This window comes from Melospiza melodia, chromosome Z (assembly GCF_035770615.1).
Source record: "Melospiza melodia melodia isolate bMelMel2 chromosome Z, bMelMel2.pri, whole genome shotgun sequence".
NCBI classification, from domain to species: Eukaryota; Metazoa; Chordata; class Aves; order Passeriformes; family Passerellidae; genus Melospiza; species Melospiza melodia.
The window spans coordinates 6,863,616-6,890,443 of NC_086226.1; the positions used below are offsets into that span (position 1 = coordinate 6,863,616).

Consider the following 26,828-nt stretch of genomic DNA (forward strand, 5'->3'; position numbering starts at 1 on the left):
CGTTGGTCGCCCTTCTGGAAAGCATACTCAGGGTTCATGGCCGGCCTCAGGGGCCCCTCTGGATCCACAAGGTCAGGCTTTACCCCCACCCACCCTGAAGGGACCCCAGCACCCTCCTGTGCCTGAATGGAAGCCTGTGGAAGTGCAGGTATCTGAGCTGGTGAGCTTGGCTGGCTCAGATGGAGATGTGAGCAAGTGCCTGTTTAGCTGAGCCAGATTTCTGAACCAAGTGTTACAACCCCAGACACTTGCACAGTCGCCATATGCCCTCCTAACATGTCCACGTTTGTGTCAGCATCTGAATTTTGTGCCTGACCCTTATTTTGGGAGGTTCCTGCCCAGCTTTTGACAGGTGAAACTCTGCAGCTTGGACCTGTTCCTGATTATCTATCAGTGCTCTCCAAACAGCCATAAAAGCTTTTCATTAGCTTTGTGGGTGCTGTTCTTTATACACAAAATAGCCATGACACTGTGCCTGGCTTTCTTTGTTTTCTCAGGGTCAGAGGGATGAAAGGAAGGATTGCTTTGATTTCAGATTTGCCTGACTGGGAGCTCTTGAGAGAGGATACAAGAATAAAATTTTAACTCTCAATGGCGCTGACCTGCGGTGAGGAAGCAGCTATGAATTGGCATTTTCAGCACAGAAAAGTGTCACGATGCAGGGTTTCTTTGCCTTGCTTTTCCAAGATCAGGGCAGTGTTCTCCCACTCACTCCAGCAGGCAGTGGAAGCTCCTGGAGCTGCTCCCACAGTCCAAAATCACTGCAGACAGGCAATCACTGGAGTCAGAGGTGCGATCCAGTCTGTGTACTGAAGTAACTAACTTTTGAGTACATTTTAAGTACCTAATGAAGCAGGCTTCCCGGAGTAAATCCTTAATTTCTCCATCTAGGAAATTGGGTTTGCATAATTTAGTTGTTTAAATTTAGGCAGCCAAGAGCTCCCTCTGGAGGTCTCCAAGCAGCCCGTTCCTCTGCATGGGCACGGCCGGGCGCTTGCTTCAGAAAAGGTTTTCAAGATGTACCTGTGGTTTCAGCACAAGATAAGTTTTCCCATTCAGCAAACAGGATCTCCCCAGAATTTTCCAATTTTTCCTCTAGAACTAGGGCTAAGCTAGGGGGCATGGCCAGGTAGAAAGGAAAATCTCTATTTCTCCCTGAAGTCAGGCAAGGCGCATGATACCCTAAAGCAGATGTGCTCGTCACAGCGAGCAGTGGCAGCAGCACAGTGCCTCATCTGTACGTGCACACCATCACACACCCCTGCACACCCCCGAGAGCAGCCCAGAACACCTGGCTGCAGCAGGGTGTGAACCAGACACAGCCCTTTCAAGGGGGGCAGAGATGGGGGTGCTGACCTCCTAGATCCCTCATGGAATAAAGCTGTGTCTGGGGACGTTCAGCCTAAACATTGGGAAGAGATTCTTCACTGAGTGGGTGTCTGGTCACTGGAACAGACTCAAAAGAGCACTAAGCCTGTCATTGTCCAAGTCACATAGGCAAGTGTTAGGTACACTACAATCATCATTATGGGCCCTTATAACTCAAGATTTTCCCTGATTCCATGGTTTTCAGCTCTGTCTTCCTTCCTCTCTCTGTAAGGTACTACACCAGCATTATCCGTGCCTTGATACCTTGGATTCGCAGAGCTTCTAACAAATATAAATTCCCCTTTGCACACACCCCATTTAATCAAAACCTTGCTGGTTTAAGCAGTCTGTTTTATTAAATTACCAACCTATGAAGCCATTAACTCAATTAGAAGCAGCAGTTCTGTAGTCTTGAACAACCAAGGGGTAATATTGCAGTGGTAGACGTTATGCAGGTATGGCACGTTATAATAACAGTGAGAGCTCATAGAGCATCTTAAAACTTTACAATTTTGTAGGAATAATATCTAATTAAGGCTCACAATGGTAAAGATTACTGTCTAACCCCTTTTTCCATGGAGAAAACTTAGTGGGGAAGGAGATGATAGGTAATAGACTTGGGAAAAGCACAAAAGGCTGTATCTTTCCACGGTCTGCATTCACTGTAAGAAGGTTCACCAAACTGCTGCTTTCTTTCAGAGCAAAGCAACCCCGGGTGACCATTTTCTCCCTTTCTTGTCTCCATGCTGTAATATGTAATGGGTTGCGTTAATTTTTTAAAAATCTTTTATATTTTGGAAGGAGTAGAGGTAGGAGTGTAAAAGTAAATAACACCAAAGTATTACTAAAAGTTAATATTAAAAATAAATCATATGGAAATAGAGACAATAAATTGGAAAAGCAGCAGGACTTGATTTGAATTTGGGAAAGAAAGTGACAGATTTAGGATAGTACATTCTTTTAACAGAATATTGAGAGAAAAAAAAAGCTGAAAACAGTGAAAATCAAATGATGTTTCTAATAATTAGCATTGCCAACAATAAAAATGCATCAGGCATAAATTATCTCAAGCAATCCTGTATGATAAAATAGTATAAATAAAGAAAATTTATTTTCACATTTTTGTTTTCTTTGAGTGATATTTTAAGCATTAAGAATTTTATTTCATTCAGGAATTAAAATTCTCATTAAAAAGTTACTCAGGTCCAGAAGTTTAGGATTTAAGGAAAGCACCATATGTCAGGAGACTGATGGTAAAGCCCCAAAAGCTAGAATCTCTGGCAGTGCTTGTAAGCAGGGCTAGATAAGGGTTACCTTTAAATGCAGAGGTTTGCAATTTACCCTTATTCAAAGAATTAATGAATAGTTTATTTAAAGTAGATGATTTAAAAAAAAAAAAGCCCAACGATTGTTCTCAGTGGTGATGGCTCCATTTTATCTCCTTTCATATTTACACCATGTAGCACCCAATTCACACTGCAGAGAGAGAAAGTACAATCTGGCTCAAATTTTCAAATATGCTCAGCACCCAGTGGACCAAAATCTTTTAATTATCTCTCTGTGCATTTGAGAACATCCCGCGTTTGAAACAGAAGGCTCCTTAAGTAGTGTGATTTCTTGCTCGGTTTCCCCCTCTGCTTTTTTTTTTTTTTTTTTTTTTTTTTACTGTCAGCATCACATCTCCAGAAATCAGGATGGATCCTGCTAGGAAGCACAAGCCTTGTTCTCTTCCAGGCTGGTTCAGACATGTCAGTGTTGCTTGGGCTTGCCACCCTCCTACCCAGGAGCAGCAGGGCCCCGGAGCTCAGACACACACTTAGCAAAAAGTTAATGGCCACAGACTCCAGAAAGTTCACAGCTGAAATTTTCTGTGTCTCTGAACAATTCTCCCTCTTCATCCACAGCCCAGGAAGGCGAAGGATGGAGGAGAGTGCTGCTGGATGCAGCTCTTGGTAAAGCCCCTCTGCTTTGCCTCTTCCAACTTAATCCAATTCAGAAATCTGTGAGAGCGAGTGAGGGGGTCAGGCTTGTGAGCAAGTGGGACTGGGGGTGATGGGGAAGGTAGTAAATAACTTTAAATAACTTGGAGCTGTTGGCTGTGATGCCAGAGGTGGCACGCTGCTTCCAGCCACTAACACATGTGGACAGGTGAACCTTTACACCAAATCAATCATCATATTTATTCTAATTGTATCGTAATAGTCCCCCAGGAGCTCAGTTCAAATGAGCTTGACATTATTAAAATTTTAATGCCCAGTTTTCATAGCTGAATGAATATTTAAAGGGTATGTCCCAGGCTTAAGTTATGATGATGAAGAAATTAATGGAATGTCTTGTTTAATGCTTTGGTACATGTTGATGCAAAAAAAAAAAAAAAAAAAAAAAAAAATGTGGCTGTTTAAGGCAGAAAAGAAAGAAAGGCAATATTTAGGCATAATTAGAGGAGGAAAGCATCAGTGATGCATTAGTATCAGACACCAATTTTGTTGGATAGCTCTCAGCAGAGGGGAAATATTTATCATTCAGGAGGGGTGGAAGTCAGGGTGCAATCAGGGACCAGAAGAGAAGCAGCTCCACATGAGTGACAGATCAGAAACCAATCTCTGGGAGTCTCTGACCACATCCCTACACAGCAGAATGAGCTTGCTAGCCTTTGTTGCCTGGAACAGAGAGAGAAAATCACCTTTGTTACCCAACCAGGGTGTTTGTTTATTTTAAGTACCCAGATCAACTTTGAAGGATGGCATAATTAATCAGCAAGACTCATCAGTCTGGTAATTATGTTACAGATAATTGTCAAAACATAGGACCAGATGATACCAGGTATACATAGATGGGAGTGAGAGGCAGCGCCTTTTGCACTGGAGGGCCTGGTACAGGCTGAAACTGGTGCAGAGAATTGCACTGAGGGTCTGAAATCTGGCATGATTGTGGGGTTTTGTTTCAGTGTTCGGGTTTTTTCAAGCCTTCCATTCTTTTCCCAATTCAGGAAATATTTGGGAATCTATGGATTTTGGTTTTCCCCTTTTTGAAGGCTCTACTAAAATTTGCAAGATTCCAGTTTGTGCTTATTCATTTACTGTTATAAACTGAGAACTAACTTGAGCATTTGAATGGGCTTAAAATCATACCCTGTATGTATTTCCTAGCTGTGAAGGAGGGCAGAAGAAAAAGTTAATACTCTTAAGTCCCTTCACAGAAGATTTTCTCTAAAGGGGCACTTTCAAAACTAAAATAATCTTATTCTTCCTCTGAGTGTTTCCTTGTTTGTTTTATTTTTTTGTAAAATTATTTTTTATTTTCCTTTTGCCAGCTCAGGAGCCCTGATCAAGTGCACAGCTAAAGGGGCTTATCATCAGAACAAAGTGTTCACACATCTGATTTGAGATGTGGCTTCAAACCAGCTTAGACAAGTCAGTGGATAAGGTGGCAGGGCTGCTGGGGGCTCTTCTGCTCAGATGGATCTTGTTTCAGGCTGTCTAAAAAAAAAGACTAAATTTTATTTGTTTGTTAATAGAACTGAAAGGAGAGTACAACTGTAACACCTGCAGAGGATAGGGATACATGTTTAGAAGGAAATTCTTGTGGTGCAGAAATGTCAGAGCATTCTGCTTAGAATAGGTTTGGGTCTGGGCCTCCTGTTGCTCAGAACTGAGGTGATGGTCTGCTCTCTGTTATACTACAGCAACCTTTAACCTTAACCTGACTTTAACCTTTTAAAAAAGGGAAATTAGTTTAGGAGGAAGAGAGTGAACACACTGACCTTGGAAGCAGGACCAGGGATGGGGGAAGAACACTTTCTAGCCCAGTACCAAGGAAAACCCTGCTTGCAATCTTAACCTGGTGAGAGCCTCTTTCACTTCTTGGGGAGGCTGTGTTTAAAGTCATGCTCTGAAGCTACCTGCACATTTAGATCAGTGAGAGAGCCTGTATTTCATGGTCCTGGCAGTGGGTGAAAGCAGCTAGTTAATTTACCCAGCTTACTCAGTTGTTATTGAATGGCAATGCCATGGAAATCATTTCTCCATAGGCAAAGGGGCTGGCTGTGGTTCTTATCTTTGTGGCCAGGCACACAAAGCTACAAGCACAGAAGGTCTAATCTTCTTGGATGGACGGTGGCCAAGGTCTTTTTGCACTCAAAGCACTGAAGTCAATGGAGCTTGGCCTTGCCTAAAGTCTGCAGAGTCAAGCCAAGCAACCATTAGTGGCAAAGGCAACGTTTGGGTCTTGCTTCAGAAGAAGAGATAAAGCTCAGAGAGGGAAGAGCACAGCAGGAAAGTTCCAATAGCCAGAGGCCATGGGCCCAGGGTAAGGTAGAGACAAGAGCAGATGTTCATCTCCTCGTGAGGGAGCAAGGGTTATGTCCACAATGCCTTCAGGGACACAACTGTCTCTGTGATCTGACTGCTGATCCCTGCTCATGTCCGTGCTGAGGAGTCCCCAGGGCTCTGTGTGACCATGGTGTGCCCCACATGCAGAGAACACCCCACCTGCCCAACAGACAGCAGCAAAACAGCACCAGGAGCACCTGTGGGACCACTGGGATGTGAGGTCTGAGGGGAGGCCTTCATCTGGGAGGTGCAGACAGAGAGAGATCCACCACCAAAAACACCTTATCTGAGCACTGCAAAACTGATCCAGGACCCTCAGCTCATGTTCTCATTGCTCATTTAAATGCTGTGATGCCTCATACATGCATTAGCCATCTGCAGGGTGAGGGTCTGTGCTTGTTAGTGTGAGGCTGTCTTTGTAGTGTCCATTTGGACTGCCTTCACATGCTGGGGGAAATGGAGAGCTCAGCCTGAGAGAAAGGAGGCTCAGGGGAGACCTTGTCACTCTAAAATTACTTGGAAAGTGGTCATTGCCAGGTGGAGGTTGTTCTCTCAGATAACAAGGGGAAATGGTCTAAGTTGTAGACCTGCTAGGGCAGGTTGCATTTGGATATTAGGAAATATTTCTTTATCAAAAGGGTGGTCAATCATTGGGGCAGACTGCCAAGGGAAGTGATGGAGCCATCAACCCTGGAAGTGTTCAAAAAGCTCACAGATGGACATTTGAGGGGCATGGTTTAGCGCTGGACATGTCAGTGTTGTATTAACAATTGGATTTGGTGATCCTAGAGATCTTTTCCAGCATTAATTATTCCATCATTCTATGACTACACTGTTCCTCTGCCTTGAAGGAGTTTGGGATCAAAGTGAAAGAGAATGAGGTCTCTTTTTACTCAATACATGCTAAGCTGGCTAATAGAAAAAGTTAGGGATAGAGAAGAACGGTTTTTGATAGAAGGTGTTTGGGCATATTTTAAAATTGGAAGCAAATTATCTTGAAATAAACTTGAGAAGGAAATTAGAAGAAAGATAGGATTATGGAAAAAAATTTTCCTACTAATACTAGGGAAGAAGAGAGGAAAGGACGGCAAAAGACTGACTTATTTTTATATTAGAATTTGATGTGCTTATGAACAGAATTTCACATTGTAGTTGCTCATCATATCAGCAGAAAACGATATTTAATGAACAGCATGTTCACTCAAGAGTAATTCCTCTGCTTTAAGGATGCACATAGAAATAGATCCTTTTATGTAACTTAGCTTGGCCAGAGGGCCAGTCCTGGGACTCTTGACATGCTTGAGTGTGCTCACTAAATGCTCAGGGATTTCTCACTCATGTAAGGGGTCTGGGGCTACAGACACCTTTTCAAAAGTCACTGTCCACAAGACACCCTTCTTTTCCTGGAAAGAAAGGTCAAGGGCAGGAGCCAAGTAAGATCCATGACTGCAAAATCACACATCTGGGTGATCAGAGCATCATCTTCTGTCCTTAGCCACCAAGGTACCACGTGGCAGCACAGTCTAGGGAGTGAAAATAGAGCTACCAAACACCATTTTTACAGTGTCACTGCCCAAAGCTTTAAGGAAATCTCCTGCTGTCTGTTTCACATGCAGATTTGTACATGAAACAATATTTATAAGATAGAAACACTAAAAAGAACAAACCAAAGCAAACCAAACAAACAAAAAACAAAAATAAAAGCTAAAAAGGCAGTTCTGATTATCTCATTTTGGAAAATTAGGCTTCACTCCAAGCATCCTGTGTTTTGTCCTCAAACACAGGATGAAGACTGAGATCTCCCTTTACCCTACCACACTTCATTTAAAACCAGAGACACCATAAGAATAAACACTACATTCTCAGCTACCCCAGGAACAAACAAAATGACTTGTTGTATTGGAAAGTCTGTAGTTGCCTATTAGCAAGATTAGCAATTTATTCAAACTCAAGCCCAAACTGTTGAGTGAGGAAGAAGTTTTGTGTTTGAAGCCACAGGCTTGTGCACGTGAGCATGAACTGAACTGGAGCCCCTCTGGGTTCATCTACACACGGGAGAAAAGGAGAAAGAAGAATCAATAGTTAGACAGATGGGTTATAATATGTTCTATATGATATATAGAAATAGTCTCAGAGAGCAGGGATGGCCGGTAGCAATCATTCTCAGGGGCAGGCACCAGAGCATTGACTGATTTGGAAAGGTCAGACCCTTCAGTGGGGTTTTTTTTCATATTTCACACATTGCCATTTCAGGTCTTGTCATCTGTTTGTGTACATACCTATGGCACACATCTCAACAGGAGGGGAAGAGGGTGGTGGGGATGAAATAAGACTCCTTTACCAAGATGAGGTTTGGGATAATCATTTCAGAGGCAATGCATTACTAGCAAGGGAAACCTACGTGATTTAGTTTGGGGGGTTTTTGGGTAATTTTTAAAAAACTTTCTAAAATATTTCCTCTCCTTACTCTTTTGTTAACCCAACATTTTATCAATTCGGAGTGCCCACAGTAAATGTGGATAATGTGTAATTACACATCAATCCATGCATACATAGCTCTTACCTCTATTACCTTGGGGACAGGTTTTTGCTTTATGAATTGCAGCTGAAATAGACAAATAGAGTCTACTTGTGCAGCTAACCTGTGGTGAAGAGACTTTCCTGATTCTGTAGCATTTGGAGAAATTTCCCTGAGCTGAGCACCTGAGCCCTGACTTTGTTGGTTTTTTTTCTTCAGAGAAAGGAGATTGCTTTGGATTCATGCTTATGGCTATCTAGTTTAGATCACTGTAATTCAATTATGTCACTCAGAATCAGGTACAGAGTGATTTACTTGAACTTTGCAATTACACATACACAATTCAATTGTAGGTGATTTTCTTGGCTTTTCCAACTTTGACACTGATATACTTTGCATTTCCTTAGGGCCCTCTATCAGGGCAGATTTTGTTCAATGCTTTAAAAATTATGACCCACTCCCATAAACACATTCCTGCCAATACCTTTGCTCACATAAATAGCTGTATTGAATTTGGAGAAATTACTATTGTGCACGTGGCAGACTCAAAAAAGACTCATGGCAGACTCAGTTGGCAGAAATGGTAAAATGAAATTCCTCTTAGCGTTTTGGGGAGAGATTAGAAACAGAAAAACTCACCAAAGAAATAAATAGTAAACGTATTTTCTGAAAATTTCAGAGCAGGTATTAAACTATTCCTAGCTCCAATTAACATCTGAGCTATGTCACAAAACCCTCAAGAACAGCATATTATTTTGGGAATTTTTTTTCCATTAAGCTAACCAGCAGCTACAGAGATGCAGGAGTGCCCAATAAACATTTGCTAAGACCTGCTAGCTGGCATTCTTCATGACCAGGTCACAGCTGAGTTTCATCATCAGTTTAGGGGGCTGATCCCTGAACAATACCAAACACAACACAACCTCAGTGAGAATGAAGAGTTTTTTATTTGCTGCTATATCTGTCCACATAATTCAAGCATAGAAATGACAGGATGTTTGTTTATTAGTTTTTTGTTTGTTTAAAAGCAGAATTTAGACACTTTTTTTTTTCCATCAACCACCTTAATACTACATGATGATATCTTTATCTTCATTAGTAGAATAAAAGTTGAGAAAGAGGCAGATGTAATGATGTGTCCAAACTCACCCAGAAACCCAGGAGAGAGCTGGAAACAGGCCTTGCCAGAGGTTATCTCCTCTACTTTTTTTACATTTTTGGAAAATTCCAGAAATATGGGCAGCAGAAATCCTTTCATCATGGTTCTTGATACAAACCAAAACCCCCAATATGTCCTCAAGGAGTATTCAATTATTTTAAGACCTCTAAGGATGGTGGAAAGATTATAATTATTATTCATATGATCAGCAGAAAAATCTTCCATGGTTCTATAAAGCACACAAGCTCTAGAATAACCTTTTGTCTCCTGAAGTGACATCACCCTTAAGCACAACCAGCAGATTATCTCTAGCCTCTCTTCTGCTTGGTCATGATCTTCCTGTTAGTGGCATTTAATTCATCTTCAGTAATCTCCTCATCTTTTCCCTTTTATTTCCTGTTTCAGAGCAGCTCCATATTTTTGAGGGATTTTTTTTAATCTCTGTATTTGTCCATTCTCAAGTAGAGTTTTAGACCTACTTAAAAACAGAAGGTACATTGATGAGCAATGAAAAAGTGGGTGAGACAAGAAGGAAAAGGGTGGTAGGAACAGTGAGAGGAAGAAAGATGGAGACAGTGAGAAATCAGCTGTCTCTGCTTCCTACTCTTCTTTCCTAGGTGATCCTTCTACCTGCTCTAAATTAATATCAAAGCCAGAGGGAGTAGAAAAAGGTTGGTGGGGGAAAAAACCGACAACCTTAGGAAAAGAAAAATCATGATGCAGAAAAGTGTCTGTCCCCTGTCTAATTCCTGCAGTGGCCTGTAGCTGATGGTGCTGAGAAAAATACAGCAGCAAGCTCTGACATTTCATTTCTGTGGAGAATTGAAAAAGGGCTTGCTATAATTCATCGCTTCTTGTAACTCAAACCCTTTTTGACAGGGGTACCTGCGCTGTCTTTTAACAGTGGCACCACAGTGGCTGTAATTGGACATGAAAAATGATGTTGTGTTTCTACTTGCTGGGAGAATTGGGCTGGGCGTAGGTGGGGCAGTGGCAATTTGGTGTGAGATGGTGGCATCTGGCATAATTTGGATGGGTTGGTTTTTTGGCAAAAAAGAAGAAAGGGCAAGCCAAAATGAAGGAAGGGTATGAAGCGTAGAAAGTGTGATCGCCTTGCTTAAGGTTTGCAAAGGTGCTGGTAAGGGTGGTGTTCATCATTGATGAGCCTGCAAAGAATCACAGGAAAATGAGAAGTGTGATGCACATGAAGTACTAACTCCACCATCAACACAAATATTTATGGCATTTTTAGGAAAAGGACACAACACCTCTTCCTGAAATGGGCCCATTCACAGCTGCCATGGTTCCTCTTCCCAGTACAGATGGGGAGCCTGAGCCACAGGCTTTTCCTGACTCCACACTGGGAACACAGTTGTGCATAAAACTCTGCTGTGCATAACACTGTCTCACCATCTCTCTGAACACTGTGCCTATATATGTAATCCAGATTAAATTATTTGGCTCTTGCCTAAATCCCTGTGCCTCAGTGGTCCTCAGCACATCTTTGCTACAAAATTGTTGTCGAGTGAAGCACTTCAAAGTAAATTTTTGGCCAAATGGGACTCTGAATCACGAATGAGGATAAACATTGTCCTGATTTATAATGGTTTTATAACTATAGAGCATTCTGGTACCATAAAGTCAGATATCTCCATATTATGGAGGGAATAAAAAATTTATGTCAGGTCTTAAAGGATGGTAGAGAATTTAAAGATGAGATGAATGTTTTTGGGACTAAAAAATGGTCAAACAATTTACTCCTTTCTCAGTGGCACCCCAGCAGGGGTGACATGGAACAGGGAAGCATGATCATATTTCAGGTGAGAGCACAAAGAGCATCCATGAGCAGAGGAAAGAAGGACCACTGAAAGGACAGCACATCCTAGAGGAAAGCCTGACAGTGCACTCACTCCATCCACTCCAACAGTTCAGATGTTGGGTCAGCCAGCCCTAGGTCCTTTCCCTTTTGAAGCCTTCTAGTGACAGGGTTTAATAACACCTTACAGCCACATCTGTAATTCCACAGATCCCAGGTGGATTTCCTGGTGGTATTAATCAGATTTGCTGTCTGGAAAATATTCTTTCTCCTATCACACACTCAGGGTCCACCAAGACAGGACACATATTAAAGATGTCCATATCACTATTTCCCCAAACACTCTTCAGAAGTCTTCATTTTGGAATATAAACTTTAGTTTCATTCCACTTAACTTATGGCCACTTCCAGCTGAAGAATAAGCAGGGAACTTGAATATCTGAATACCCTTATCCCCACTAAGGCATTTCCCCAGGGTTAGAAAGCTGCATTGTTCTGCCATTTTATTTCCCCACTTAGCCCTTTTCTGGTCCCCATGACAGGTCCTTGCTCCCAGAGTGTCTGTATGAAAAAAAAAATTCCATAGATGGAGAAAGGAAACTTAATTATTTTCCTCTCAGTGTTTCTCCCTATAATTGGTGTCTTTCATGTCAAGATGATCTCAATTTGTATTATGGGCTCCGTTCAGGCAGCACTTTCTCTTTGGTCTATAAAGAAATTGTCAAGTGTATAAATCATAGTGTACATTAAATTACACTAGCCTTTTACTTATTAATTTCCTCAGTTTTTTCTTCCTCTGTTGGATGCTCAGTTCCTCACTCTTTTTATAAATTTTCTTCAGAACTGACTGCTTTTTCTCACTCCTCAATATCAGAAAGAAAAAAAAACAAAAACAAAGAACCAAAAAAAAAAAAAAAAAAAAAAAAACCAACCAAAGTCCAAACACATATTTGCATCCTTTCATTTTTGCCAAAGGGTCTGATAATGTCCTCTGCCTTGTGCAAACTGACTTCATTCAACTCAGAAAGAAGGATGAAATCTGTCTAGTTTTCCTCAAGGCTGGATCTAAAAGTTATTTGATTTCAGTGGAAATTTTCATGGACTTTAGCACAATGCAGATCAGCACATATGTGGGTGGATTTATGGGATGTTCTGCATCTCAAGGCTGTGTCCATTTGGACTCCACACTTTGCCTCTTGATGCTGTATCCTGCACACCTCCTGCAATTTCCTGCTTACTGTGACATTCCTCTGACTGCTTGGGATGCAGGTTCTGGCTGTCTTGGAATGAGCACCAGGGACCTCTGAATCCCCTTTCCTGACCATAGGGGTGGATTAGACATAAGGTTCGCATCAGGAGCCCATAATCTGGAATAAGGAGGCAAATGTTAAAAGTAACCAGGTCCCAAGTCAGATTTTGGCACGTGGATGGCCAACACCAGCCTGCTGCAAACACAAACAGCCAGAGGCTGAGCAGCTCAGGGAAGCAACCAGGGAATTTGCCTTCATTGTCCTGCACATGAGAAGCAAGGTGGGGCTCACATCAGCTAAGTCTAAATGCAAAGACAACCTCCATGATCAGTAGAGAGGAACAGGCACTGCAAGAGACCATGCACGGTTTGTGCCTCAAACACCAAGTTCAAGAGTGGCTCAGAGTTACACTTTCCACACATTTGGCGTTACACGGCGTTGAGTTCTCTCCTCGCCTGTGTGGTGTCAGATCATTGAATGTGAGCAGCAGCTAGCTGCTCACATGTGGGTATGAAGGAGCCCTGTGGCAGGATACCTGTCCTGCTGCTGCTGCTTCATACATCACCCCTGCCCTGCTAACACCTTGTAGTACCTCTGTGAGCAACTTTGCAGAGGTAAGGGCTGATGCAAGGTTTAGCTATTACCAGACTCTTTGTTGGCTTCAGCACTTCAGCTGTCTGGGTTTTGTTGGATGGCACAGGCATAGAGGAGAGCAGGAACTGCTCAGTAGTAGCATCTGTAGGCATGGATCCTTCTCTTGCAGAGCGTGAGTCCAACTGTAGTCATTTTATGGATAAGTACATTTTCCTCTAGAGACAACAATACAGCAGGATCTGCTAGGCTCTTCATCATCTTAACCTACTTGTCAGCCAGCTTGATAACTTGTTGTTACTAAAAATGTGTGCAGAGCAATTAGAATAAATCTAACTTATTATGAAGCGCTTTTCAAAAAAAAAAAAGGGGGAAATTAGGAAAAAAAAAAAAAAGGAAAAATGAAACTAATGGCCTTGCTGCCCAACTATGATTAGCCACAAATAAGGGACGGATTAATTCCCTGAAGGCATTCTGTGATATTCATCAGCCAATTTGTGGTCTGACTTTACTGGGAAGACATATGTTAGGAGATTCCTATTGCCTTCTGACCTCGTGCTCCTTGTGATTCTTGTTTGAACTTGTACTTTCTTTGTTGGTTGACAAATCAAAAAGATATTTTTATTCTGCTCAGAGGTGGTCACACATAGAAAGATATTTTGAATACTCCATCTGTACAGGGTATTGATTGCTTTATGTGACAAGAAGTATGAGGCAGGGAAGGGCTTTCAGACTAAATTCTTAGCTGTTTCTGATCCAGTCTGCATTCCTGGCTATTGACAGGAGGGGTTTACCCTCATCCCTGTTCTTCAGGCTCCCACATCATGTTAGGCACTGCCAGTGAAGAACATTGTGAGCATCTGTTGCCCTCTCTCCTGGGAGTGAGCAGCTCTGGGGATAGTGATGGTCCCCAGTTATTTTGTTGAGTGAGAGAGGGATAATTTGAATATCAGAAACCTATTCACAACACAGTGGGCAAGGTTTTTAATCCTACTCATATAGTGATATGAGAAAGGAAAAAGATATCTGAAAAAGCAATAGAAGGAACATCTGGTCCTCTACCACCAGAAAATTCTCAGTATCCAATACTCCTGCAGCATGTGGCCAAGTTAGATCCAAATCCTGGTTTGAAATGGAGGCTGCTGTGTCACACATGACTATCCTACTGAGCTAACAGTAGAAGTGGAATTAGCTTTTCAATTTCTTTCCCATCACACCAATCTCAAGAAATTTTTGCACTTTAAGTTTCACTGGTCCTGATGTTCTGACAAAGCATTTTTGCTGTCATGCACCAGTGTTTCCAGGGGAAACTATTAGAAATTTTAAAAGTTACATTTAAAATTTCATGACCTGTGTGAAATGAGTCAGATCCCTCTCCCAATGTGATTCAACAAAGCCACTGTCGGGTAACAGGAGTGACACTGATTTATTTGCCTCAGACCAAGCCGCAGCCTGCACTGGTTAGTTCTTTGTTTACTAATTGCTTTTTTTCCCCCCCTTGTGGAGTAAATGCTGGTGCTAATTATGATGCACAGTAAAGAAGCAAAGCAAGCCTCTGTATATGAATGTCTGACTCCTCCATTAATTACATGTCTGTCTTTGTTCTTCCTTGCAGATGAACAGACCGATCCAGGTGAAGCCAGCGGACAGCGAAAGCCGAGGAGGTAGTTGACTGCATTGCTTTCAGCCACAGTGCTAAATATAATTGTTGTCTCTGGCTTCTCTCAGGCAATGTGCTGATCAATTAGTAACGTAATCACTGCCAAAGAAATTCCCTCCACAGCAAAGATTCTCTTTATTAAATCTCCTTTACTTCGTCTCACTTTCCTCATATTCAATTATTATTTGATTTTAAAAGGCAGGCAGGTGCCAGCAATTGCCTGAGAAACAAATAACTGCCTTGTTAAGAAGTGAAGCATCAGGCAGTGACTTAACAAAGTTTAACAGCAGTGGACAGCAATGGGGGTTTTTTCAAGCCCGTGTCAGGCTGAGCTGTAGATGTGTTTAATTTGGTTAGGATAAAGCAGAAATTCTATGGTTCCTCTAACCATGTGGTTTCTGCATGCACTCAAGTAACTCTGCTTCTGGAAAAAGCAAATTCTGAGCTGGCAGAGTTTTCTGCACCTGTATCAGCTTATCTGGATAAACCTGTTGTGGAAACTGAAGACTTCTCCCAGACCCTGGGAGTTATTCAGGATTTGCACAGGTATAGCTGAAATCAGGAGCTGGTATTTTGCTTTTCCATTCTACACAGTGGCTTTGGAAGGCTTTGTTAAGTGATTGTTCAATAGATCACCAGTGATGAGGTGTTTCCTCTAAAAGGTTTTTTACCTGAACTGATGGGGTGATACTTCACCGTACTCTTCTAATAGGAGCCTGTTTGTCAGATCAAACACACAGATCACTGAGAGAGTGTGAGATGGTCTGTTATGCTGGATAAATTACCATCCTGCTATTTTTTTCTTGTGTCTGTACATTTATATATATATACACACGCATATATATATAATGACATGTACTCTTCCTCTCTATCCCTATCTCTTTGGGAAAAAAATAGAGAGCCTTTTCCTCATCTTTTCAGTAAAAACCTCTAGTGCTTATGTATCTGATAAATGTGGGAGTAGATTTTGTCATTTAGCAATGATGTGGCTCTTAGATGTCTGAAAACTTTTCAATTTCCACCATAAATATAAACTCTTCTTCATTTGTGGGATGACTATCTTTGTGCTGGCATTAGTGGAAATCTCCGGCAACAACTACTTAAAAGGAGAAAAATGCCTCACAGAGAAAAGGCACCACATTCTCTCTCATTTCATTTGGAAGCTGTGGTTTTCAGGGACTTTGGCTGTGTCAGTGTGAGGCTGAAACTCTCCAGTGACTCAAGCTGTTGGGAGAATTGGTATGTAGCTTGTAGTTAAAGGGTTGGTGTTACAGGCTGGTGAAATTACAGGTTGAAAAGGGTTCTGTAAGGACTGGCTGTGGTGGTGTGTAACTGCAGAACAGGAGAAATGAGTGCTGGAAAAACACCAGAAATCTCCATCAGAGACAAATACTGCCCTTTCAGAACCTCTATAAAGAAAATTTAGGGGAATTTGGTTAATACAGGGGGAAAGTACCTGATGGGATCTGGCAAGTTCTGCATTCAAGGGCCAGGGCACATTTCTGACTTGTAATAAAGACGCGTCACATCCTCCAGCATTGTCCAGTGGTTTTTAATAGAACCAGGTCAATTTCTCCCCCTTTCCCTCCTTGTCTGATGATCTGGCTCTGTGTCTGAGTAGGACTGGGTAAGCCATGGGCAGTTGTCAATGCCAATCTCCTAGGGGAAAATGGAAAGGCTCAGCTGCCTGGGCAAATGAGGGGACATTAAGCACATTCCAGTGGAGTTCGTGCCGACAGCGAGAGTGAAGGGAAGGCCTTTTGTCCATTTAATTAGACATACCAAAAAATAATAATTAGGCTGGCCAATTTGCCTAGTGCGCCTACAGGGTATGTAGCTCCCAATCTTTTTCTTTTTTTTTTTTTTTCTAATGCAAATCAGTAATAGAGAACACATGCCTGGCTTTCTGGGGAGGGTTTTCAAACTCCTTTGCTAAGAGCAGCTGCTTTCAGGAGCAGTGGTTTGAACTGCAAAGGGCTCCAGTGGCAGCTTGATTCCACATTACCCCACCCGTGGCCCCCTCCCCATTGTATTTTAGCTAATTACCTCCTCATCTTACACAAACCTCATCTTTTCCCATCCAGCCTGCTCCCATATTTCTCCTGTCAGTGGCGATCACAATGCAGAGGCCAAGCGGGTGCTCTCGTCATTGATGTGAAAGACACGTTGTCCTAATTCCCCACTGACAAGCTGCTTCTGGGCTGGGGATGCTCCAGGACGGCATGACTCAAGGGCAGCTGTGGGAGAAAAGAACAATTGGCACCCAAGGGAGGCATTGTGTGAAAACTTACGTTCTTCAAGAGCCCACTGGTTAGAGCAGGCACGGAAAACGGAATGCTAAAAAGGGGGCCCTGTGCCTTAGGAGCGCATCAAAAGGCTTCATTAGGGCTGCAAGATAAAGGTCAACCTCAACAATAAAGAAATTTAAGTTGTGGCTTATTATACCCTGTCCCTCTATCAGTATGGGACATAGGGGAGGAGAGGGGCTTGGGAGATGAAGCAGCTCTTCCACGCAGCACAAGTCCTTGCTCTACCCAAAATCCACACTCTGGATTATGGGGAATAGACACCCTGGATTAAGGGGAATTCTGGTGCCAGGCCACAGTGCTAATGAAAAAATGCAGTGTTTTCTGGAACTGCAGCTTCCAGGCAAGCTTTTACTGAAAAAGGTGAGCAGCATTCTTGTGGAACTGAGATTGTGTTTTCTTTGGAGACAAGTACTTGCATTTTACTGAAACAGGAATCTTTGAATTTTTCAGCAAGTTCTTCCACAAGTAAAAGGTGATAAGAGTCACAAATTTATTCTCGCCTTCAACCAGATTAAGCTCAGTTTTTCTTGTTGTTCGGGAGTCCGGATTTTTTTTTTTCGGTCTTTAACCCTCCCTGTGCCCTAATTCTCAGCTGAAATGAGAGTGAGTGTTAGCATTCAGTGTTTGTGAGCTGGAATTTAGACTGTCTTAGTTTGGGAAAGCGTTCAGTATATTGCTGTCAAAAATTACAGTCAACCCACCAAAATGGATATGGTGAGTGCCGCTTAATAATTTTTCTGGGTTTATTATTTTTTTGTTAATATCCATATTGTACTATGAGCAAAACAAAGCATGAAAACCTTTTAAACAAAAACTGGCATTATTTACATTTGCCTAATCAATCCCATGGGAAATAGAAATTAATGTGTCCTCAATATATTCCTCTAGGGAAATAGTCTCAATTACTGGGAAAATTTTACATTTTACATTTCTGCTTTTTTGTGCCTGTATGTGCATAGTCAAGATACAAAATATTCTATAGGGGTATTCCTTTTACAAAATGCTTCATAAAGTTTCAAATACCTGATCAGAAGATCAGAGTCCATTGAGACTTTTTACTTTAACACTAACATAATTGATGGAATATGATAGAAAATGAGCAATTCCATATTTTGTCATGAAAAATCAGATTGTGAGTCCAGCTCTACTAAGGATATCTTAGAAACGTTCATAGGCCTTTGTTTTGGCCATTTTATCTTGATTATACAGAAACTACTTTGCCAGACCCTAGTTAGTCTAATACAGTTTTAGGGAGGTAAGCTAGAACTCCACATCAAAATTTCAAAATAAAAAATCCCAGCTAAACTGTTAGAATTCACTATTATTCTCGCCTTGGTGGAGGTGGTTTTCCTCAGCTCCTTGTCTGATATTAAGCTCTAAAAATAGCCTGCAGGTATCTATCACTTAAAGTTTCTCAAACTTAGAGAGTGATCTCAAGCCTGTTTTGTGGTTTGGGGCAAAAGTTTGGAGCCATTTCTTATTTCATCCACAATATCTCCAGCCCTCACCAGGCAGCTCTCACTGCAGCTGGCAGGGTTAACCTATGATAAACGCAGCCCCCAGGTCCCACTATGTTGTACAGGCAGTAACATTTTTTAAAAGGAAAGGACTCTCCTGCTGCTCCAGCTGCAGCCTGTTAGTGATGCTTAGATGCTCCACTGCTCCCACATTCCTCTCAAAGGACAGAGGAAGGTCCGTGAAGGAAACCATGCAAAGATGTACGCCGTGTGCTATACCCTGGCTCCGTGTAAATGTCACTACCAAAATGCATTTTGTGGTGGTTTTGGGGTCCTCCAGCCTTCAAACAGAAGGCTCCTGGAGTAAAGAAAGGAAAAGTAGAGAGTGCTTTAGGATTGAAAGGGTGTAGTGTCCTGCAGAGAGAGTGTTGAGAGGTTTACAGGACAGACTGTGGTGCATTGTACTGCAGTATTTCTGCAGTATTTCTGCATGCAAGAAACCTGCTAAAGTTTATGTCTGTGCTTTCAAGCAGGTTATCTTTTGTGCATGTTTGAGGGAGGTGTGTGCTGTGTTGTCAGGACTTAGGACATCTCTCTGGCTGTCTTGAGCAGCTAAGACTTTTGCCAGGGGTCTCAGGACCCTGGCACAGAGCTTAAAATGCTTGTGGTTTTGATTATGACTCGTGGAGCAAGTTACTAACTTCAGATGAAGACTTGCAAGTTATGACAAATTAAGTAGAATAATAGTGAAATTATCACAGGGTGGAAAGTAGATTTTGAGATTTTTGGTATGAGGGTTCAGGAGGCAAGATGGAGGAATCTGGGTGTGTCCAGCCTTTCTCCTTCTTCTTCTTGGCCTCCATTTTCTGCTGTGATGTTGGCACTTACAGATTGGTTTAGAGTAGAAGCTCACTCTCTAACATAGGTGATAGGAATTGGAAAGTCATTGTAAATATTATACATGTAGTTTTTAGTATAAAGATATAACACTGCCCTGGGGGCAGGCAATGGGCCTGGAACTGTCCTGCTGGACAGACCTCGGCAGGGCAGGAGAACATTTTTTATAGATAAGATGCAATAAACAACCTTGAGACTGAGAAATTAAGAGCTCTGACTCCTTCTTCAAGCACCGGGTTGGGAAAAGAGACTTTCTAACTTTTCTCTGAGTCACTCGGACTAGCTAAAGATCCTGACACTGTGTCATTTTTTGTTGCTTGGCAGCTGGAAGGCTTAGACTTTGTATTTCAACTAACTTGCAGTATTTCTCTACCTGTTTCTTGATGTGCAAAATCTGAAACTATCTGTTTGGTCATGGTTTATTCCAGATTCAGAGCAAAATATTCAAGTACTGAATTAGAGTTAACAGCAAAACATGTGCCTTGCTCACGAATTATTTTCTGCTACTTATTATACCCTTTCCATCAGCTTGGTAATGATGATGGGGTCAGAACGGCCTCTCCACATTTTCTAAGTTAAATTTTCATTTAGGACAAAAGCCTGGGTCTAATTCTTACTTCAAACAGGTAGTCTCTAGCTTGCTAGCTCTCTGCTGTGGGTGGCAGGGCAATCTGTCCTAGGTCCCAGTAATTATTTGTTAGTCAGTTGTTTTCCATTTAACCAATCAGAATTACACAGCTTGTGCAGATGTCCAAAACCTCTCAGGGAGCTTCCCATCGAGGTACCAGCCAGATCTAGGCCTATTTGGGTGCTGCAGTCATGCAAGACTGGTTTCCTTCAGCTTAGTTTGGCTTCATGTTGGTATAATAGTCCTACGTGGAATGATTTCCTTCCTCCTCGGAAGCCCTTTGTAAAGAATAAATTAGTTGCTCAGATCTTTAGACCAGAAAAGTCTGAAGACGTCCAAGGATGAGAAAGCAGATGGCAGCCTTGGCAGAGCTCAGCATCTTCTCTCCTGCCCTGCTGAAGGCTGGGCTGTGCCTGGTGAGAGCAGTCCTGAGGTCTGGGCCGTGCACGTGCAGAGCTGCATCTCTGCAGCTCTCATCTCCTCCTCAGCTCTGATCCGCACGTGTTGCCTGCGACATTCAGCTCTTTGGAAGACACTTTACTAGCTGCTTCCAACCTTTTACCTTAAAAAGACTACCCACCCAAGAGCAGCAGGAGGGAATATCCTCTTCCAAGGTGGCAATCCTTACATACTGCCTTTATGTGGTCTGCCACAGCTTTTTCCTCAACTGCTCATTTTTTTTTTTCCTCTTATAGTCTACACACTCATTCAGCAGGAGTAAGCAGGTGGCACTGGCAAATTATTTAGAGAAAAAGATAATTTTGTCCCATGTCAGAGTTGGGGAAAAGATCTCAATGAACCTATCTCCATTAACCCTTTCAACATCACAATGAGTGCAGTACAGCTCACGTTGATCTTTTGTAGCTCAGGTAGAAAATGGCACAGACAGGGGCTTGCAATGGTCACACCACACATGAATGGCCTTTGCTGAAAATGTTGTACTGCAGATGCTGACTACTAGTTGTAAAGCAACATTTACAAATTGTATGAGCTCTGGACTCAAGACCTCTGAAAAAAATAATTTTCTACATCCAGGGTCTCATATTCCCTCTTCTTTCCCTCAGTGTTTACAATAGTTTAAAGAGCATCTCTCTCCCCTCTTGTCAACTCTTGCAGTTTGAAAGAAGGTTCCCAGCTTCACGTCAAATCCTCCTCCTAAGTCTCATACATCTCCCCTTCCAGAGATTTGTACTCAACATGGTTAGCTGGTTTTGACTTCTTTCAGGAGGCATTTGGAAAAAAATACTCCCACATTCAAATATAAATATCTTTTTCTCCATCAATTACATATCAAATATTACCTACTAGAACTGAATTGCAGTATATCTGTGTGGACAGTAAAGAGAACAAATGACTGGTTAAATTTAAACCTAATATTCTGTTAAAAAGTCTATCACAAGTGAAGATGAGCTCATGAATGAAGGGGAAAAAAATAAAAAGAAAAATCAAGAACACAGCAAAAATCTTGATATTAAATTGGGAGGCAGCTTTTTTGCCTTAGAGGCTGGGGAAGTGTTAGGACCAGCAGCAAACTCTGGTGTCATTACCAGAGGCTCCTGAGGAATTACTGTAGGAGATGCTGCAGTACTGGGAGAGATGTCAGTGCCTTTGAAGCCTGTTTGTCTTGTCAAGGGCTGGGGAAAGAGCTGGGTCCAGAACCAGAACAGGCTCTTAAGGTATCCCACAAACTTGAGCATCAGTCTGAGGACATGTCCGTCGGATTTTATTTCAGATCTGAACATCTCTTATGACCAGCAGTGTTTTTCCTTCAGCTCTAAGATAAATCTGATCCAGAAAGAGCTTTTCAGTGCTCATGGAAATCTTGTCTTCCTAGCTGTAAGTGGTTGTGGGACTGATTACAGTCAATGGAAAATCAAAATCTCTTGGTTTATTGTGGAATTTCAGCACTATGTGACCCTACTGACAGCTGACACTCTGCTGTCCTCAGAAAGCTGTATTTTCAAGCAGGGAGAGTGTACCAGCATGCAAATGGATCAGTTAATTCAAAGTGGCCCTGGATGACCCTGTTCTTGCTCTCCATTCTCTGTTAAAACTTAATTCTGGGTGAGAAAAAGGGTTTCAGCAGATCCTCACGTGTAGTGTTTTATATTTGATGACTCTGCTGAAGGCTGATGTGCTCCATTCTGCAGTCAAATGTTGAAAGAATATAAGGGACATCAAACTTTTGTTCACATCTGCCCTTCCCATGGTGATTGAAATCAATGGAAGTGTGCCCATCAATAGGAACTGGAAAAGATCCACAGGACATTGTGTTCTAGTACATGTCCTAAGGACAACCTTTTAAAATCAAGTATTAGGGGAATAAAAGGGAAAAAAACCCAAAAACCAAAAACCACATTGCACATTTTTCAAAAAATGTTTGTAACCTAACAATTTACTGACAAGAAGGAGGAGAGAGAGACTGGGGAGCTCATCTCCTCGAGGTTTTGATATTGGCTCTGTTTCTTGCTATGACAGAACTTTTGATCAGTTATGTAACTTTGATTCCCTTCTCCTTCACACCCTTCCTTTATTGTCTGCCTGGGCTGTGGTATGTTTTTATTTGCTCATTTCTTGTAGATAGTGCCTTTGGCATTCATGCAAAGGCTGTCAGTGTCAAAGGGTTAAGGCACCAATGAAAGCCTGTATCTGTACATAGGAGGATGTGTACAGGGCCAAAAATCAGCTGCAGTGGGTAATCAAGAGCCCTCATACTGCAGTGTGATATTTGGAGTTTTCTTCAGTAAAAGGGCAAAATGGAAGAAGCAGTGGGAGGAGAAGAGTGGAGGAAATAAAAAATATAATCCTATAAAAAATCCTACCATTGTAAATACAGTTCAGCCTCCTGGGTGAACTCGAGGACACATAACAATCCCAGTATCCTTTTTTTAATGTAAAGGTTGCTTGTCAATGGGGTTTTATATAGAATTAATAATACATTTATATATACGCGCCACAATTAATTGCAAAGCATTTATGGCACTGAACAGTTAGAATGCATTATGATAATCACTCCTCGTGCATTGACTTTATTGTAAAGGTTTTGCTGATCACTGTAATTGGCTTGTTATTACACAGGAATATAATAACACCTCTCTGTATAGTAGTTTATAGCACATCAATAGCAAATGCATTCCCTTTATTGGAAGCAATGTGCATTTTATTAGAATACAGCTGAATAAGTACAATCTGTGTAGACAAATGAAGTTCCTAATGACCTGTCTCACAAAAGAGTCGAAATAACAAGCCATTCATTATGTATTTTTTTCCACTGATGAACTTCTAGTTACGGTTATGCAGCCATTCCTTTAAAAAAAAGTAAGGCATGTTTTTCTGTTCTTTCAAAAAAACATTTTGGGGAAAAGAAATGTATGGGCCATTTTTCTGCCCGTGTTGAATAAAGTAAGGGTGACTGATGCTCACACCTTAGAGATTTCATTTGCTTGTTGAGATTTTCCAAGCTTCTTCCTTGGCTATTTCATCTGACATTCACAAAGAATCAAAATGTTCTTACACTGAGTCCAAATGCAGCTCTTGGAGCAGTACTATTCAAACAACCCCTATGAAGTCACAAATCTGTTAGGTATGAGGGTCTTGGTGTTGCCCTTATTCCTGTTGAATGGGCTCTTTTCCTTTAATTCACAGAGGCATTTCTATATTTAGCAAAAAAAAAAAAAAATCATTAAGGTACCCAGACTTTTCTTCGTGTCTGCCACCATTACTCCAGATCTAAATTTCAGATTTTTCTGGAAACTTAGAGCAGCGTGAATCTGACATACACATTTAATTAACATGCATTTGTTTGTCCAACTATCCCCAAGTGTGATAAATGTAAATCAAGTGCCTAACCACTTCTGAAATCTGGGTAAACAAGATTGTTGTTTTCAGACCTGGTACAGTTATACTGCTGCCCATGGTATAAACTGAGTCCAGTGTTCAGCACATGAAGATCACCATCTTTCATCTTTAAAATTCCACCAGTGGTAGATTTTTGTCATAAACTCGGCTGATTAGCGGATGGGGCTAATAATGCCAAAGTTGTGGGTTTGATCCTCATACCAGCCATTCACTTAAGAGTTGGACTTTTGGGTGGGTCCTTTCCAACTCAGAATATTCTGTGATTCCGTGATATGTGTCTGCTTCTTCTCCACTGTCACTTGTTTATCGTAGACTCGCAAATCCCCTTGACTCTAGAGTAATTCAGGGTATTTCTGGAAAGCAGGAGCTAGGAAATGTCTGCACCATGGGCAGGACTCTGAGCTGTTGGCACCCAGATTGGCTCAACCCAGTTTTGACACAGACAAACTCTCTTTGAGTGGGAGTTTCAGTGGGGATGGTTTTGCCTCTTGCCTGCTGAGATCTCAGATTGGAGTGTCACAGCTTGCAAGAAGTTTCAAGACTCCGGAAACACTGGAGGTCAAGAAAACTTTTCTTCGTGACATACACAGCATTTTCCAATTTGCTATATATATTTTGCAGTATGTACATGAAATCAGCTTGGGAGGAAGAACATCTCTCAATGTAAATGATTTAGCTCACTGAGTAAACTGTATCTACTGCTTTTACCCAGAATCTCTGGGCCTCTTAGGAGCCCTAGACTTAGGGACAGGAGAAATTTTAAATAGGGCAACTATGCCATGGTTCTTAGAATGTTACTGCAGGCAGAATTCACTTTTTCTAGCTTTATCACAAAAATATTAAGCATATAGTCTAAGTTAGTAATCTAGTCTCCTCCTATGGACAGTGGAGAGAGAGAAGAGCTTCCAAACTATGATTCATCCTGTCCTAAGACAGATTGGATAAATGGCACTTCAAAGTTTCCCTTCCCTCTCCCGTCACTGAATCAGGAATGAACCTATGGCAATTAACTTAGATTTAGATATCTCACTTTTAGACACCTAAAGAGAGGTAAGATGAATCGCAACTTTCACCTTTTCAGGCCACAGTTTTCTATCTGTATCATATGAAGGATGATACTTGACTTTTCTGAAACCCTAGGCGAGATCTATGAATTAAAATTGCTATATAAAAACTATGGATTTTAGAAGTTTGGGGTTTGTCCTAAAAAGAAAAGGTATCTTTTTTCATTAATGTGTTTGCGTCATAATATCAGGGGAAGAATAGAAGGGATTGCATCCCTATCAGCCTGAGCAATAGAGATTATCTGATCAGTTTTAATTCCTCATTAAAGTCAATTTCCATTTTCATTTTTTGTATTTTACTTTGCTACCACTCATATGCTCAGGACAGAAAGTGAACCAAAAAACCACCCCAAAACCTTAAAATTAAAAGTAGCGGTGTGTAGCATCAGTGTCTTTAAAATGTGTTTTCATAATTAAGAAAAGTATTTTTATCTTTAAAACCAGCTTGCTTTGGAATCTGTGATAGAAAATGAATATGGCCCCTTGTAATATCATTTGTAGAGAGGCAATTTTCAAGGCAGCACTGCACTGAAACATTTTCCCCCAGGGAGGATAAACAGTTGGCTTCAATTAGTGAGGGACTGTTTCCTTTCTTTTCAATTTTAAGGACAGTCTTGCAGCCTGATCCTGCACAGAGGAAGAGAAATCTCTGCACAGGGCAATAGACTGCAGCTTGGAAGACTGAGGCTTAAATTCTTGCCTTGCCACAGATATTCTCCTTGACCTTGAAGAGGTTACTGAGGATCAGGCTATTATTTTCACTCCATTTCTATCTGGTGACTATTATTACCTTTGACTGTCTGAATATACACGTAAAATTGGCCGAACATCTTGCTCTGACTCCAGTTTCCTTCTATAAAATAATATTGGTGCTGCAAGGATACATGCATTAAAGATTATTAGGTGCTCAGGTTCTCTAATCATTAGTTCCACAGAAATAACTTGGTTAGATAAATAGAGGTGTTCAAAAGTGTCAAATGTGTTTCACTGCTCAAATCTCACATAAAGTCAATGGGCCTTGGGTGTCTAAATATTCCCTTTGAAAATCTCCCCAAATAATGATGTTCTTCCAAATAGTTGGAGCCAGCTTTGTGGGGCTGATTCCTTACACTTTTACAATGGAATCAGCTCCATCTTTCTCCCATAGGAGAAGCTGCCTATGGATGCTTGTGGAAAGTGAGGAGGACATGTTCCATGGCAGGGCAGGCTTGTTTCATAAAACAAGTTGAGACTGCCCAATGAACAGGACTGGAAGAGTGTTAAAAATAAGGGAAAAGTAACTTAAGTATCTTAGGAGTTCCCTTAGTGAGGGAATGCTTTCTTTTTTGCATCAAACCTTAAATGCAGGAATTGATAGTTAATAAAATACTTCCTGCCCATGAACTGCCATATGAATGGTAATTAATTCCCAAAAATCTTTATTTTATCCATCTCTAGAGTCACTGATAAATGGCCAGATGCATTGATTACTAACCACAATATACTAACACTACCAAGCAGACAGCCAATTAACATGAAATTATATTGCCACAACCCGATGTACATTGGTACATTGGATGTATTGCTTTCTTGTTGTTTTTTTTTTTTTTTTCCCAAAATGATTATGACTATAATTATTATTAAGAATAGCTAATGAAACAGAGGTGTGGAAGAGTGGGCCAGAACCACAGGAAAGGGTGAATCAAGTTTGTGTGAGTTTAATGACTTTAGAGATTGGACTAAACCAACACAGTCGCTCCAATCCCTAGACCAGAAATCTAATTATTTATCTTCTTTCTTATGGTAGTGCCTATAGAACCAGCCACGAATGATGACACCAGGCTCACTGTACTACACAGAACAGACAAAAGTCTTCTCTTCCTTAAAAAATTAGTCTCTAAAGACAACCAGGGGCAGTGTTTGGATACAGAGGTTTCAGACAA

The 26,828-nt window shown here is 41.4% G+C and overlaps 1 protein-coding gene across 15 annotated transcripts in view; it reads left to right on the forward strand.

The window, feature by feature from the left end:
* The window catches only part of CELF4 (CUGBP Elav-like family member 4), a 711,932-nt gene that overhangs the window by 379,164 nt on the left and 305,940 nt on the right, over positions 1–26,828 (forward strand). For all 15 annotated transcript variants that reach the window (XR_010031333.1, XM_063181194.1, XM_063181200.1 and 12 more), the window contains exon 3: positions 14,649–14,697. Coding sequence is in view for 14 of the 15 variants with exons in the window: in XM_063181194.1 (XP_063037264.1) it covers positions 14,649–14,697 (49 nt within the window). In the remaining variant the exon portion in view is untranslated. The remainder of the gene's footprint in view (positions 1–14,648; positions 14,698–26,828) is intronic.